General features: G+C 40.6%; 1 protein-coding gene across 3 annotated transcripts in view; it reads left to right on the forward strand.

Moving 5' to 3' along the window:
* The first annotated feature begins 881 nt into the window (after positions 1 to 881).
* Positions 882 to 16,382, forward strand: part of LOC117456876 (T-cell surface antigen CD2-like) — a 16,681-nt gene continuing 1,180 nt past the window's right edge. The window contains exons 1-8 of one of the 3 annotated variants that reach the window (XM_034096752.2): positions 882 to 986; positions 5,252 to 5,333; positions 13,818 to 14,120; positions 14,315 to 14,388; positions 15,053 to 15,248; positions 15,360 to 15,428; positions 15,746 to 15,823; positions 16,071 to 16,315. In XM_034096752.2, coding sequence (XP_033952643.1) covers positions 5,252 to 5,333; positions 13,818 to 14,120; positions 14,315 to 14,388; positions 15,053 to 15,248; positions 15,360 to 15,428; positions 15,746 to 15,823; positions 16,071 to 16,315 — 1,047 coding nt within the window. In that variant the 5' untranslated portion in view covers positions 882 to 986. Of the gene's footprint in view, positions 987 to 1,024; positions 1,263 to 1,371; positions 1,393 to 5,251; positions 5,334 to 13,817; positions 14,121 to 14,314; positions 14,389 to 15,052; positions 15,249 to 15,359; positions 15,429 to 15,745; positions 15,824 to 16,070; positions 16,316 to 16,382 lie in introns of those variants that run through there. The other 2 variants (XM_071205846.1, XM_071205847.1) reach the window with 2 other exon arrangements.

Below are 16,382 nucleotides of genomic sequence, written 5' to 3' on the forward strand. Positions count from 1 at the left end.
ATAACCCCCCCCCCCCCCCGCTGTGGCCCAGAAAGCATTGCATCCGCCTTAAAAGGGACTGTGTGTGTAAACAGGCTGTGTGTAATGCACTCAGTCACAGCAGATATGTGTCTCTCAGCCTCTTCTGTGACATGTGTGTATTCGTCTAAAGATAAGATGAAACAGCGATCCTCCTTTTGGGGAAGCAGAAAGCAGACCGGTGTTATTAGCAAGAGAATACGATAAGATAAGTCTAGACGGAAGTAAAAAGTATGTAAAAACACATCAATTATTTATTATTAATAGCGGAACATCGAGCTGAATTTGTATTTTTTTTAAGTCTTAGTGTTTTTGCACCGTGGTCTTTTTTTTCGTACACTGACCTTTGGCCCTTAACATAATAAAAGGACTGTACTTTTGTGTGCCCAAGTTTTGGCTTCCACACCATGTCTTCTTTCTGACTTGTGGCAAGAAAATGTCCTTCTTCATATTTCTTCTAAATTCGCCCAAAGTTAGCATTAGATAATATCGCCTCATTTGCATATTTAAAAACCCAATTTCATTAAACAAAAAAGAATGGTTTTAATGTAAGGAATTAGCTGGAGAGGTTTCATGGTGATATCTATTAGTTAACACAGAGTCAAACATCAAGAAGTGACTTTATTCTGACACAAGAAAAAGGGCAGAAATCCTAAATGTGTGATCAATTTCCAGAGTTATTCAAATGTATGTATATCTGACAGACTCTAAGTGCCTCAATGGTTCAGTTGTATCATCTCCCCCCTTCACCAACACACTACTTTTAGACCTAGCTAAGAAATCATTCTTAAAAAATGTCCTGTAAGAAAACAGTTCTCCCTTTTTCATCTTGTTTTTTCTGTCCCAGCAGCGAGTGGTTGGTTCTCTGCAGCCTTACATGGTGAAAAGAGAGGGAGATGCAGAGGGAGAGAAACAGAAAGCCAAAGCAGGAGAAACAGACGATCTGCCAGTGAGAGAGAAAGCTTTGGGTAAGGAAAACCAGTCTTGTAAAATACGTTTCCCTCGTGACATTTTTCACACCGCTGACCACACGCTCATGAAAAATGGAACGGATGTTAACAGGATTTTTTGAGACTCGAGCTAAACTTCAGTTTATACACTAGGGACATTTAAATGAAATACAAACGTTAAAAAAGAGAAATCACAGAACCCTCTGCTCTAACATGAAGATAAACAACGGAGTCGCCCCTTAATCTCCATTGTTTTGGTTCATTCACACTGTGCAGAATCAGAAGTATTCAAAGGTAGGTCATCTGGTAGTTACAAGGCAGGATTTGGCACTGATCTGCTCTGTATCGGATATACTTTTTAAGTTCAGAGTGAAAACGGGCCCTGAACATGAGCGTTCGTTGGGTCTGTTTCTTCAGGAACTAGGTAGGTGATATTAAAGGATGCCGAAAAACCAACTAATACATGCGTGAGTTTAACACAAGTTGCAACCTCAAGGTCTGAAAAGTAAGCCAATGCCGAAAACCTTTTAATTTATATGTCAGTTAATATTTTCCTTTTCCAATCCGTCTCGATTTGTGAAAACTGCTTTGTTTTTCACGCAGATGTAAGGCAGGCCACTAAGTCTAACAGTTCTTCCTCTTCACGGTACGATATTAACGCGGGAATGTTTGGCTCTGCATGTTAGCTGTGACAGAAGGAAGTGTTGAGGATATATTGAATTACAAAGACTCCACTTTTCATCCTGCACACTAGAGCTGGAGCTGACACTGATATTGGACATGAATTGATTGCATTATTATAACGCCAGCATTCATGATGTCATTGTGTTGAAGTAAGTGTGCTAGCTGTTTGAGAAAGCGGCAGAGAGGAATAGGAAGGGCATTTTAGGGGTGACGAAGGATGGTTTACCCCATCAGCTGTGTTTACTCTGGAGGACTTCGTGCTGCTGTTGGCAGCTTCACACACATTCTCCCTTTCTGTTCTCCAGATATAGCCAGCTATGTGGAGCAGCGTACAACGAGCTGCTCCCCAGAGGCCTCATCGAAGAGCTACTTTATCTGATGGGGGCTCTTATAGGAGAGCACCAACGCAGGACACAACGACTCTGACGACATTAAAGTGGTCTCTTAATGTAATATATAAGATTACATACAGAGAAATCTAAGGTCAGCTGGGTTAAAGCCTTTAATGTTGAATAAAACCTGTCCTACTCTCCACTTGAAGGGATGCATGTTTCAATCAGGATGCAACACTCAACCTTAAAGAGACGATTCACCCCCCAACAATGTTTGAATCTTATGTATTCCTTATACATGTGGAATCTCAGGTGTTAGCTCTTATACATTTCACTCAAATAGTCAATTATTGGCAATCACATTTAGTTGTTGTTGTAGTCGTGGACCCTGTCAGACTTTTCAAATCTCCTGATATAATCCAGGAAAGAGAATGAATATAAATCAAATGAACCCAACATCCTAAATCCAGCACACCTGAACCCGAATGACTCCTCACCCACGGATTTAAGCACCACCATAGCTGAGAGTACCCACAGCATGCTCCTGTTGTAACTGTAATCCAGGCATGAGCGTCAGACTTGTTCAATAAAACCCACATAAAACAGGCGCCCCTCCCAAAATAGAACCTCTCAAATCCGCAGCACCTGATGGCCCGCTGTCACGTCTCCAACATAATCACTGCCACCTAGCGCCTGCACACATCCGCGTTCCCGAGAGATAGCCGGCAACAATCAGCCTCTAAAAATAACTCCGATCCAGTGTACCGGGTTTTTGGGAAACACTTGTCATTCCTCTGGAAATAGAAAATGAACTGGGACCATTTCACCGTGAGATCAGAGCTACAATTTCTGTACAAAACTCTTTAACTACGTCATGATTCTGTTGGGTCGATGTGAGCTTTAGAGATGGGAAGGGGTCGGATAGGGATGAAGGAACATTATTCTGCTCTTTTAACCCTTCACAAACACTGATGAGTATGTTAGCTTCCAATTAGCATCACCATCTGCCTATTGTCCAGCTTTCTATGCCAGAATTCAAGTTATTGAAGCTTGTTATATCCGTGATATATAAGACATATAAAGTAAGGAGCGGACAGGAAATAATGGCGAGCCAATGCAAGTTACTTCTTGCATTAAAGTGTGTTTATTTACTTAGGGGTCGCTGCAAATGGCCAGGATTTTAGAACTACTGAGGCTAAGGTCATGAGTAGAGTAGTGTGTCTTTTTGTGTACCCTCTTCTCAAATGATCCACATGTTCCCTTTGAAATGAAATATGTGGCCAGCGAAGTATCTCGTCCCTCAGGAGACACATTTCCTTTGATTTAGTCAAGTTCAAATATCTGATTGGCTCCGGTTGTTAAGAGCATTCTGATGAACCACTGTGATTGGTTGTTGAGGTTAACACGGAGCGTTGTGATTGGACGCTGAGGTATCTTCAAGGATTTTGTTGGATCACAGCAGTGGAAACATATTTGCTCTATTTATAAAAAGCCCATTTAACAGAAGAGGGTCATCTGTGTCCTGTGATGAACTCCATCTCAACATCCGACCTGTTTCCTTCTTCCTTCAAGTTGTTTTGTAGAGCACAGTCAAAAGAAATTAAGTTTTACATCCCGGTAAAGTTTGTAAAAGCTGTACACTCAAAATAAACTGGAAGCAAATCCAATCAGAAGCTGCTCTCATCTATTTAATATAAAGAAATTAATTAATAATGAACAAAATACAGTCGTTTTTATTCCTTACTAGCGTAGAAGTTCAAATAAATACACAAGAAAATCAGTTTTACAAAGTTCATCATACTTTAATATGCAGTTTACACAGTCTTTGAAATGTATTAATTTATTTCCTATCTCATAATAACGACTCACAATAACTTAATATATGAAGTGCACTTTTCATGCAGGATATCCAGCTTAAAGAGCTAAATAATGCTACACATTTAATCAGACAATTCAAAGGCAGTGTATGCTAAAATATATTAATAAAATAACAAACCTGTGTGTGTTAAATACATTAAATAAATTGATTCAGAAATACAAGAAAGTGTCTGTGAATGAGGCAGGGATCTGTATTTTTATTTATGCATCGCGTTGTGTGCAATTGAATTGAACTAATTGTCATGTATTGGTTTTAAAGTACCTGCACATGCAGCGTAATAGCGCCCCCCTGTGGATGACTGCAGGTAACACTAAGTATCACTGTTTACCCAGATGCGTGTTTGCGTTGCTTCACACTCACCAGGTGTTAAGAAGTCTGTTTATATCTTGTTCTGCTCATCTTTAGTGGCACCCCTTATTGAGGCGTTTCCTTCACAGTAAACAGAGTTGTGTGTGTGTGACGGTGACACTTCAATGTGTGTGTGTTTGCTTGTGGACAGCACATGAATAGATGTTAATAATGATCAGATTTAGATTTAAAACAAGTTAAATATCTGAGTTTAGGAAGTACCAGCACTATGCTAAAAACAGAATAATCACAAAGTCATAACCCAACTTAAAATAAATGTAGGCTTCCTTCTCTTGGCAGTGAGAGATAAGATACAGAGGAATGATTAGATTTGTCCATTGTGTCCATGATCTGATTACAAGTAATGGGTCCAGAGTTTGACATCTTCTTCATCCCTGCAGTATTTCAACCTTAAAATATACATTTTTAAGATGTGAAGAAGACATTCACATGCTTTAAGTGTGAATAAGCGAGAGTAGGTCATATTTGATTTGCTATACCTGGTTACACAGTGTCATAAACCTAATACACCTGAATGAGAGCAATGAGAGTTATTCAAGGTCCGAATCTGAAAGCAAAATACTGTAGGAAGGAAGTGGCTTTACAGCCCTACACAATACGAGTGAGGATAGTTGTGTTTAAAAAAGGCAGTTTAAAGGATAATAATACCAGTTTTTAAGCCGGTAAAGAACTTCCTGAACACAAAAGGAGTTTCCAACTGGAGTGACAGAGTGTTTAAACAGGCCAGCTAAAATGTATATTTAGTGGTTTTCGATTTAATGTATATTGTAATATCTTTAACTACAATTTAGTGTCTCTAGTTGCTTTGAATATGACGTTACGTTTCTTCTTTGACTATGAAATGTCACAATGAGGGCCTCTTGGATCACTTCCTTTAGAAACCATGAACACACACACACACACACACACACACACACACACACACACACACACACACACACACACACACACACAACGGATCTCACTGCTGTGACAGGAAATAACCTTGATAATGGAAAGCGGTTGTTTCTCTGTCTCAGATGATGATGAAGATGGCGATGAAGATGTCGGCTGCCTCCGTCTCTCTGCTCCTGCTCTGCTGCTACGCCATCTCCTCCACAGGTAACTAATTAACAATTACCTCATTTCTAATAGGCTTAAAGTTAAAACATGGGTCTTTTGGAGGATTCTCTTTAGCAACAGGCTTCAAATTGCACGTCCTGTACCAGCTCTGGATCTTAAAGGATATATACAAAATATTAAAAGCAGAAATTAACTTTTAGCTTCTGGATATCTGTCTCGTTACCTTCTTACTTCTGCTATAGTTTGATCGTGCTGCATTGTTTTATACTTCCTAATGTGCTTCACAAAAAAACCCTTAACAAATTCAATAAACTAGATCCAAACAAAAGGGTACAGTACGTATGAAGTTTATAGATTTCTTTGGCACACATTGTACCTCCTAATACGTTTATTCAGCTGTAGCTAAAGGCACTGACATTGAATGACGTGAAATCAATTAAATTAAATACTAAGGATTATTTAATAATTGGTTAATTTACTGATTCTTCCCTTAAAAGAAGAATGAAAATAGTGAAAAACGTCCATATAGTTAATCAAATATTAAAGGAATTTGTTTAAATTAGTTCAAAACCTGTTCACCTTTGACCCCTAACCCACCACAGTCCCCCTGCTTCCACTCCTATTGCTATTTATCTAATTGTTTTATTTTATTATCTGCCCCTTTTGTTTGTTTGTTCACCATGTAAAGCGGCCTTGGGTCCCTTGAAAGGCGCTATACAAATGTCATCTATTATTATTATTCATCATTATTGTCAGTCGTATACCTTACAGCAACTCAGTTCCTTTAAACATTTGAATAGTAGGAAATGTCCATATTTGAGACGCTAAAAACTGCATTTTCTTACATTTCTGCATGAAGATTAGCTGAGCAGGTAATGGTTTAAATGTTCTGTTGGAGTACACACACCCTTTACTCAAGTAGAAGTACAGATACTCGTGTTTAAAAATACTCTGGTGAAAGTAGAAGTACTGACTAAACTTCTTTGCTCAAGTCAAAGTAAAGAACTTTGAAATGTACTTCAGTAAAAAGTACCCATAGCTAGCAGCTGCTTTAAAGAGTACCTGACCTCCCTTTATATTAATAGAACAATAATGTCATTGTTAGCTAATGAATGTTTCCATGCTGAACAACGGCAACATGACAACGTTTCCATTGGTCCCTCTTCTTTAGAGAAGACCAGGAAGTGATGGATACACGGATCGTGTTCAAATCAATAGGCACGCAGTGACTCTAAAGAATAATGATCACGCACCAAACACACATTCAGACTAAAGGAACCAGCTGTTTGGGAAATGAGAGAAGTAGAAAGTACAGGTATTTGAGTTCAACATGTAAGAAGTAGAAAGTACAGGTATTTGAGTTCAACATGTAAGAAGTAGAAAGTACAGGTATTTGAGTTCAACATGTAAGAAGTAGAAAGTACAGGTATTTGAGTTCAACATGTAAGAAGTAGAAAGTACAGGTATTTGAGTTCAACATGTGAGAAGTAGAAAGTACAGGTATTTGAGTTCAACATGTAAGAAGTAGAAAGTACAGGTATTTGGGTTCAACATGTAAGAAGTAGAAAGTACAGGTATTTGGGTTCAACATGTAAGAAGTAGAAAGTTCAGGTATTTGTGTTCAACATGTAAGAAGTAGAAAGTACAGGTATTAGTGTTCAACATGTGAGAAGTAGAAAGTACAGGTATTTGAGTTCAACATGTAAGAAGTAGAAAGTACAGGTATTTGGGTTCAACATGTAAGAAGTAGAAAGTACAGGTATTTGGGTTCAACATGTAAGAAGTAGAAAGTTCAGGTATTTGTGTTCAACATGTAAGAAGTAGAAAGTACAGGTATTAGTGTTCAACATGTGAGAAGTAGAAAGTACAGGTATTTGGGTTCAACATGTAAGAAGTAGAAAGTACAGGTATTTGGGTTCAACATGTAAGAAGTAGAAAGTACAGGTATTTGAGTTCAACATGTAAGAAGTAGAAAGTACAGGTATTTGAGTTCAACATGTGAGAAGTAGAAAGTACAGGTATTTGAGTTCAACATGTAAGAAGTAGAAAGTACAGGTATTTGAGTTCAACATGTGAGAAGTAGAAAGTACAGGTATTTGAGTTCAACATGTAAGAAGTAGAAAGTCCAGGTATTTGTGTTCAACATGTAAGAAGTAGAAAGTACAGGTATTTGAGTTCAACATGTAAGAAGTAGAAAGTACAGGTATTTGGGTTCAACATGTAAGAAGTAGAAAGTACAGGTATTTGAGTTCAACATGTAAGAAGTAGAAAGTACAGGTATTTGTGTTCAACATGTAAGAAGTAGAAAGTACAGGTATTTGAGTTCAACATGTAAGAAGTAGAAAGTACAGGTATTTGAGTTCAACATGAGAGAAGTAGAAAGTACAGGTATTTGGGTTCAACATGTAAGAAGTAGAAAGTACAGGTATTTGAGTTCAACATGTAAGAAGTAGAAAGTACAGGTATTTGTGTTCAGAATGTAAGAAGTCAAAGTAAAAAGTCGTCGTGGAGTAAAGTACAGATACCAGAAAAATGTACTTAAGTACAGTAACGAAGTATTTGTACTCCACAATTCCCACCTCTGAACACAGGTTGCTCTGCATGCATACGTCTGGATGTGCACTGACTTCACCTGTTAGATAATAATTATCTCTATCTGTAGCTGTGGTGTGTTTTGATTGCGAGTTGAAACCTTTGACAGAATTATATCAGGTAGACAAACGAAGCGGCGTCGCAGCAGATGTGGTCGCGACGGCCTGAACGAGGTTACAGAGGAAACAGGAAGCAGAGCGAGGCGCGCTTCAGTGCGGCAGAGAAATAAAATACGACTTAAAAAAACGCGTTCAAATTCAATCGATTCTCAGCTAAGCAAACGATTTAATAGATAATTTTTGTAAGCACTTTGAGCTGATGCACATGATTTGGATTGGAGGATTTTATCGGTATGCATTTTTTTAAATGTCAAAAAGTCAAATGCTGGTGTTGTGCAGTTTCACATTTGCAGCCTAGTTGTGAAGTTGTGGTGTGAAGCCTGCATGCTTCCTGTGGTTTGAGAAGAAGGAAGGTAATTAAAAACACCGTTCCCAACTCCTCTTCAATTACTTATGCTATCACCGCTTGATAACTGTTTCATATAGCCAGTGTATAGTCAGGTTTGATAATAGTCGGGGTACTTTTCTGTCCGTCACAACTGGAGCACAACAAGAGGCTCAACATCACAGCTACATAAAAATAAATAAACGTTGGTGTTCCACTTTGAGATATGAAGTCACTTCCATTTCACAACACTGCATCGTTTAACTTGCTCTGAGTTTGATGGAAAAACAACAATATGTAACCTTTCTCATTCAGCTTTGGATGATTGCAGACTGTTAGATTTGATCTTCAGATGTACTTTGACAGAGAAGGGCGACCATGTGATTCTTTAAAGACCCCCCATGCCCTTTTCTGTATTCTCCTGTGTTTCTGCGTAAACTTTCCAACGGTAATGCTGATGTTATTACATTACATTACATGTTAGGCGCTTTTATCCAAAGCGATTTACATACTCAATACTGTGGGCAATCCCCACAGGAGCAATTTGGGGTGAAGTGTCCCAGAGACACAACGACATGCTGACTGCAGTGGGGTTTGAACCTGTGACCCCCTGATACCAACACCAACGCACAACCCACTGCGCCACACACCTCCCATCTTATGCCGTTTTGGCTCGAACACTTTTATAGGAAAAGACTTAAAGGTGACATGTCATGCTTTTCCGGTTATCACCCGTCCCCTTGTGTGTTATGAAGGTTTTTCTGCATGTAAGCGGTGTGCAGAGTCAAAACCCTCAAAGTGCACCCTGTAGGGAGTAAAACTCTAACACAGAAAATACCTCCCCAAAACGCCTCGTTGGAGATACGTCACTGTCCATTTGATTCTTCCGGGGACATCATGATGTCATGTCGTCCCCGGAACGAAATGGACCAATCTGTGGAGCCGTTACGTTACTTCCGCGGAGCCGTTACGTTAAGCCCCCGCTGATTGGTCCAAATTGACCAATCCACGGACTTCCTCACACACTCAGTGCAGGCAGCTCAGCTGATCTCTCCTCCCTGGCTGCAGGCTGATAACAGACAGTTGGGATCGTGGCGAAGTTCTCTCCGCAGACCCATTCTCACAGCGTTTATCAACTTTTTTCTTCTCAATATCAAGCCACACTTATTGTTTTTACTTCGGCTGTGACTTTGTGTGTGCTCAGGGTGAGTTTGGCTGTGTATCGCTGTGTATCGCTAAACAAGGAAACCACACCTCCACGGAGCTCAGCGCGATTCACAACGTCCCGACTGGTCCCGACCAATCGGAGCACACTGGGCTCACAGGGAGGGGGGGGGGGGGCAAGAGCTGCAACGAGCCGTTTAGGGCAGAGAGTGAATACACATACTTTACAGAGATGCTGTGAGAAACCAATGTGAGTTTGTAAAATTGCACAGTATAAATCTATTCTAGTAGAACTCAACAATGGAATTATGATCAGTGGAAATGGCTATGACATGGGACCTTTAAGTTTACTCGTCATCACTTTCTTACCGACCACAAATTGCCAGTTTTGAGCTTCAAAGTTGATTTAATCCAAAAATCTGAACTCTGATGAATGATTTTATTCATTTGGAGGATTTTTGGGGGGTTTAAAACATGATGACAGTCGAAGTTAAACTCCAAAAACATCAATTGAAGCTTCAAATGTAGAAATGAAATGACATTCGGTTTTGACTCCAAACTCCAATAATGCGATTTCTAAAGAAGGCACTAAACCACCAACACGTTATTTTTAGAGGAAAGTTTAGTTTGAATGTGGTATTAGATGATGATGACTCAGGAAACCATTTCCTGTGGGTAGCCTTCACAGAAAATGAAACCCTATCAAAGCGACATTGCAAATAAAGAGTTCAAGCCCATTTCTACACCCCTTTAATACAGAAAATTAATTATTTTGAATATAAAACAATACAGTATAATACATATTTAAGTTCATGCAAGTGAAGTTTAAGCAGACGTTATATTAGAGCGTGTGTTTTGCTGTGCGTGGCTTCCTGGCAGATTGCGGTCTGCTCGACAGGATATAAATCACACGTATGAGGCAGAGTTTCATTTCATATGCTACGGTTAAACTTTCACATGTAATGGTTTGTGTGAAATGTGCAGGAGGGTGAGGAACACGCAGGTTCGAAAATAATGAAGATAAAGGCTTTGACACGTATTTTTTGTAGAATGGTAGACGTTTCTATGAGCTTCAAAAAGGAGCATCATTGCTGCTCACACACGATGTTGTGGTCGAAGTGTAATCCACATTTGACTCCACTTCAATGTTCAAAAAGCTCTTTATTTCTCTCATACTGCCCGTGCTGCATCACCTATGTTCACCCTCTGTCTGAAACCAGAGCCCAGTCTAGTACAATGTGTTGGAGCGCAACAGAAGTGTCCAATGGAGGCGTTTCAGGCAGGTGACATTCACCGAAATCCCGCACACTACAGGAGAGGGAGAACCCAGGAAGTATTATATGGCCTCTTTAATATGGGAGATAATAAGATGCGTGTACAATAAATACATATTTCTGTTGCATTTAAACCACCCTTCAGCCACCAGAAGTCCTACGTCCTTTTGAAAAGATCTTTATAACGCCGTGCGTAGGATTCACGTGGGAAGGTTGCTTAGAAACCCAAAAAATAGGTAAAGAAATGTTCCGACATTTTCCGATTCACCAAACATTGCGTACCGGCGAGGAAAGTGCGTACAGCACTTCCTACGCCTGTTTCCCTTTATAAATTGTCACTGTCACTACCCGATCCGTCCCCCTGCCCGATCGGTACTGCGCATGTGCGAGATGGTCCGCCATATTGGACAACTCCGGACGGCAACCCACGATGGACAGTTGACACAGTGGCTTTTAGCAAAGCTCAAAAAGAAAAACCGAGAGAGATGAGTTATTGTTATTACAACGTGACTTCACTATTATTTAACAACTCTTTTTATTGGGTTCTTTTATTTTGGGTTAAGTACATTCTCAGAATAAGTGAGAAATGAATTTAACTTCTGTTAGACAGCCATATGCCATACATTTTTGCACACATTCACAGTAAATATGTATTCAGTATGATAGCTGTCTAACAGAAGTTCAATCCATTCCTCACTTATTCTGAGAATGTACTTAACCCCAAATAAAAGAATCCAATAAAAAGAGTTGTTAAATAATAGTGAAGTCACGTTGTAATAACAATAACTCATCTCTCTCGGTTTTTCTTTTTGAGCTTTGCTAAAAGCCACTGTGTCAACTGTCCATCGTGGGTTGCCGTCCGGAGTTGTCCAATATGGCGGACCATCTCGCACATGCGCAGTACCGATCGGGCAGGGGGACGGATCGGGTAGTGACATAAATCACAACCGACTCGAAATGCGGTGCAGCTTTTGCGGGCTTCACGTTACGCCCATATTTGCCTATAAATAGTCAAGGGAACGCCCATTCATTCACTAGGCTTGTTTGAGACACATTGCGGCTCGCCTCGAAAGTAGACGAGAGTAGCCGATCGCAGCCGGGGGAGGTGTCAAAAAGCTCGTCTTAAGTTGGACAGCTCGGACTCGGAGTCGGCTTGACTGGCTGGGTTTGCAATGGCGGAAATTCCATTTGACCCACTGTAGACAAAGGTGATCTCCATTGCTTTGTATAGGTTTGTTAATTCAGTCATGATGAGGAACCACACCAGTGACTGGGTTCCATCATTAGAAATGCTCCTCCCTCTTAATGTTTGCAAAACTGATAGGTGGACAGGCTACAAATGATCAGTCCCTTCAGATCCGCACACATGAAGCTTCATGAGCATGAATTGAACAGACCTGCTGCTGTGTTAATTCTTTAGCTGCGACAACGAAATGCAGTTTAGCTTCTAACCAGGTGCAACAAGCAGTGAAGTGGAAAGTAATGTACACAATCTACAGAATAACATAGAATGAATTGAATGATGAATAAACAGTGTGTATGAATACACTAGATATCAGCCTGAGAGCAGTATGAACAGTGTGTATGAATACACTAGATATCAGCCTGAGAGCAGTATGAACAGTGTGTATGAATACACTAGATATCAGCCTGTGAGCAGTATGAACAGTGTGTATTAATACACTAGATATCAGCCTGAGAGCAGTATGAACAGTGTGTATGAATATGCTAAGATATATAAAGTATGAAAACGGTAAGCAGTATAGTATAAAATATATAGATATTAATTTCATGATGATAAACATTGTGGAACAATGATGAAAAATGGGAATGGATGTGGCGACGTAAAACTGACACAAAACAACAACAAACTTTTGCCAGCCAATGGGAGAGCTTCATCAGCAGCACGTGGTAAAAACCACCAATGAGCGCTCAGCTCGAGAAACCAGCGAGCCGTTTCCCATCAAGCATTTCGCTTCCGCAGCTCGTGGAGAGCAACTGCGCCAACTCGCCTCGCCTCGCTCTCAAGGCTGCGGGCGTCTTTGTCCCGCGAGATTTCAAAGTCTCATGCGGGCGAGCCTCCAGAGCAAGTCGGACAAAATGACTAACCATCATGCAACGCACTAGCAAGACGTTGATCGCAACTGCGCAGGTCTGCGCAGGTCTTGCTTGTCTCAAACAAGCCTACTGACTGCATGAAGAAGATCGCAGGAAATGACGACAGAACAGCTAAAAAAGACATCTCACACCGTGTCAGATTTGAGTTATTGTGGGGAGGTGGAGATAAATCATATTGTTTGGTGGATGCCGTTTGAACCAGAGTAGCAGCATGGAGGTCGGATCGTCACCAAAATAAATAAATAGCCCGAAAAAGGTTCATGACAAAATAAAGACACATAGCCTTCCTCAGGCAGGGTGTTTGTGCCGGGGACAGGAGACCCCCCCCTTGATGAGAAACTGTAAGAAGTGATCGGGGAATCCCTCCGGAGTGGAGTCATGACGACTGGATCTGAATTATGTTTTTGCATTTGGTGGTTTGTGTCCCAACTGTCGTTCAGCTGTGCGCAGCGTCTCCACTGCAGCAACTCTATATCCACCAGTTAGAGGAAATACAACTAATGTGTTGTGTTATATTAGCTGTACAATTCACCACATATGGAGTTCTTAGCTTCCATACCTCCTGTGTTTTACGAGCGACTTATCAAGTCTTGGCAAACGGCATAAAACACGATTAAACATGATAGTATATAAAACCATGCTCGTATCTACAACCGAAATGCAAAACGGCGTCAGTTTAGACGTAATTCTGTCTTCCTGCTTACCGCATCATTTATGAGAAAACATTTCATAACATTAACACAACATATTCGAGGTGGTTTTCAATAACATATCCGTATTTATTTATTTCTCCAAGAAATGTTTTTTGAGCGTATATTTATAAATGAGGCCCCTGAATCCCAGAATGCTGCATTTGAGTCATCATGTGATTGATTGAAGCATTTACACATCTGCTTCTTTGTGTTTCCTCACCTTTCTTTCCATCCCAAAGATTCCCAGGATACATGTGACATATACGCTGCGAGGGGCGACGACGTCAGTGTGCCTCTGGGGCCGGGCCGCACACTGAACGACTTAGAGCGCTTGAAATGGACGTACAACAACGATATGGTTCTATTTAATCGGATTAAGAAAACAATAATCCGAGGGAAGAAGGAAGACATTCATGAAAACGGATCCTTGTGGCTGAAGAGTGTGACGGTGAGCAACAACGGGGCGTACAAGCCTGAGGTTCAGGATGCTAGTGGAAAGAACATTGGAAAGGAATTGCAAACCACACGTTTATGTGTATTGGGTGAGTAATAACCAAATGTATTTAAGTGTTTCTTGATAAACTGGATGTGTCAAAACAACCACCAACTGTTTAAAATGTGTATTATTTATCCAAATTGTACTCTTAAAGTGGTTTCATTTCCTATCATATGTGCAGTTCACTACATCTATCCAAAAAGGCTTTATCCTGATGTGTGTTCTGATTCATCTCCTCAGAACGCGTCCCGAAGCCTTCAGTGAGCGTTGAATGTAAAAAAAACTCCGTCATATTTACCTGCAAATTCGCTCAGGTAAGAACAACATTACCATAATTATACTTAAAGGTGTGGTAAGTTTGAGAAACCGGCTCGAGATACACTTTTTTTATATTCCATGGAATGCTCTGAACATCCCGATAGCAATGAATATCTGAAGTGCTTTGACAACAAATCCATAAAGAAATATCATCTGTGGAAGCCGTGGCGCTGTAGAAAGCACGACCAATCATCTGAGCCGGCCCGGCTAAAGTAACTGGATGGCCTACCTGCCTGTCAGCCTTCCATCTGGGCACAAACTTATCTCGTGCCCTCATTGGTCATGTGCGCGGTCGTGTGTGTTGGAGGAGGGGCTCTGTCAGGAAGTGGCAGATCTTTTCCGGCTGTGTATTTTCAAATTCTAGCGATCTCGAGCCGGTTTCTCCAAAATTACCTACCCCACCTACTTAATGTCAAATGTCAGCTGATGGATTTTTGCAGAGACCCACCCAGACAAAGACCATCTTATCTGAAATGTGGTTTGCATTTCATCTCATCTTTTCTTTTCTATTCTATTCAAAATTATTTGTATTCTATTTTTGAGCTCTTCAAATTGCCAGTAGGACTTGTTGTCTTGTCTCCAGATGAACTTGCCTTCCAGTTTCACCTGAAGCTCCAGATGTTCTCTAATCTCTCCGTTTCTCCACATGTGTCTACCCAGCATGCCAGTGACACGATGGAGTGGCTAAAGAACGACAAGGTGGAGGCAAAGTACAAAGGTGAATGGAAAGTGACTAAAGAAGCCAAACAGGTGCAGTCAGACTCCTTCAGGTGCAGCGTCTCCACCCGACTCGGCGTGATGAAGAGCGACGCTGTGACGCAGAACTGCGACAAGGGCGAGAAGGGCGAGAAGGGCTGTGAGTATCAAACACATCGGACTCACTCTCGGGAGTATTTAGAAACACGTTTCAGCCATTTCTCAGCCAGTTTCCTTCTCAATGTGTTTCTGCTCCTCTTTCTCCCTCAAGTTTGGATGGGGCAAATACATATATTAGGAAAAGATATTTATATCTGGATTATCGTGGCCGGTGGAGGAGGTACGTGTTTTTATCAGACTATATATACTAATTCATCTTTACTAATACATCTTTTTACCAGACTACATATACTAATACATATTTGTATCAGACTACATATACTAAAACATATTTTTACCAGACTACATATACTAATACATCTTTTTGCCAGGCGTTTTATACCAATATACTATGTACTAATATGTGTTTTTATCAGACTTTATATACTGAAATAGCCCATGGAAATAAGTGGAACATAAAAAAGAAAGCCACTGTAACTCCACCTATGCTACACTTCTGATGGAAAGCATTATATTAATATGATATGATCCCCTCAGGACTTGTCCTGTTGCTGATCATCCTGGTGATTATTTGCTGCGTCTGCACCAAAAGGAAGAACCGCAGGCGACGGCAAGGTGGGTTTCTTCTTATGTTTGTATTTGTATAGGGTAGTCTATTATAGTATATTCTAATTTATTCTGTATATTTGTATATTGTGAACTCTGTAAATACTCTATCGACACACATTGTTCTATTTTTAATTAAAGTGCAATGCCTCTTATCTATGTCTTTAAATATAAACACTCAAAATATATAGTTTTGTTTGAATTAAGAAGCAAAAAAAGGCAATTTCGACTTCACAATACATTTTTCACTCAACAGAGATGCGTTTGGAGTGGACCAAAAAAGATCTGCATAACCATCAACATGCACAGACTCCCCCCCAAGACCATCCTCTTCTTCTTCTTCTTCCTCCTCCTCATCATCACCCTCCTCCTCAGCAGCAGCAGCAGCAGCAGCCGGCGGGACACACGGGGCCCCGGAAGCATCGCTCCAAACGAGACCCCCAGCAGAAACCCAGAGTCCCTGAAGGAAATCCGGAGCCCAGCCCTCGCAGAGCCGCTCAGGTGGGGGGAGGGGTGTGTGTGTGTGTGTGTGTGTGTGTGTGTGTGTGTGTGTGTGTGTGTGTGTGTG

This window comes from Pseudochaenichthys georgianus, chromosome 2 (genome assembly GCF_902827115.2).
Source record: "Pseudochaenichthys georgianus chromosome 2, fPseGeo1.2, whole genome shotgun sequence".
In the NCBI taxonomy this organism is placed as follows: Eukaryota; Metazoa; Chordata; class Actinopteri; order Perciformes; family Channichthyidae; genus Pseudochaenichthys; species Pseudochaenichthys georgianus.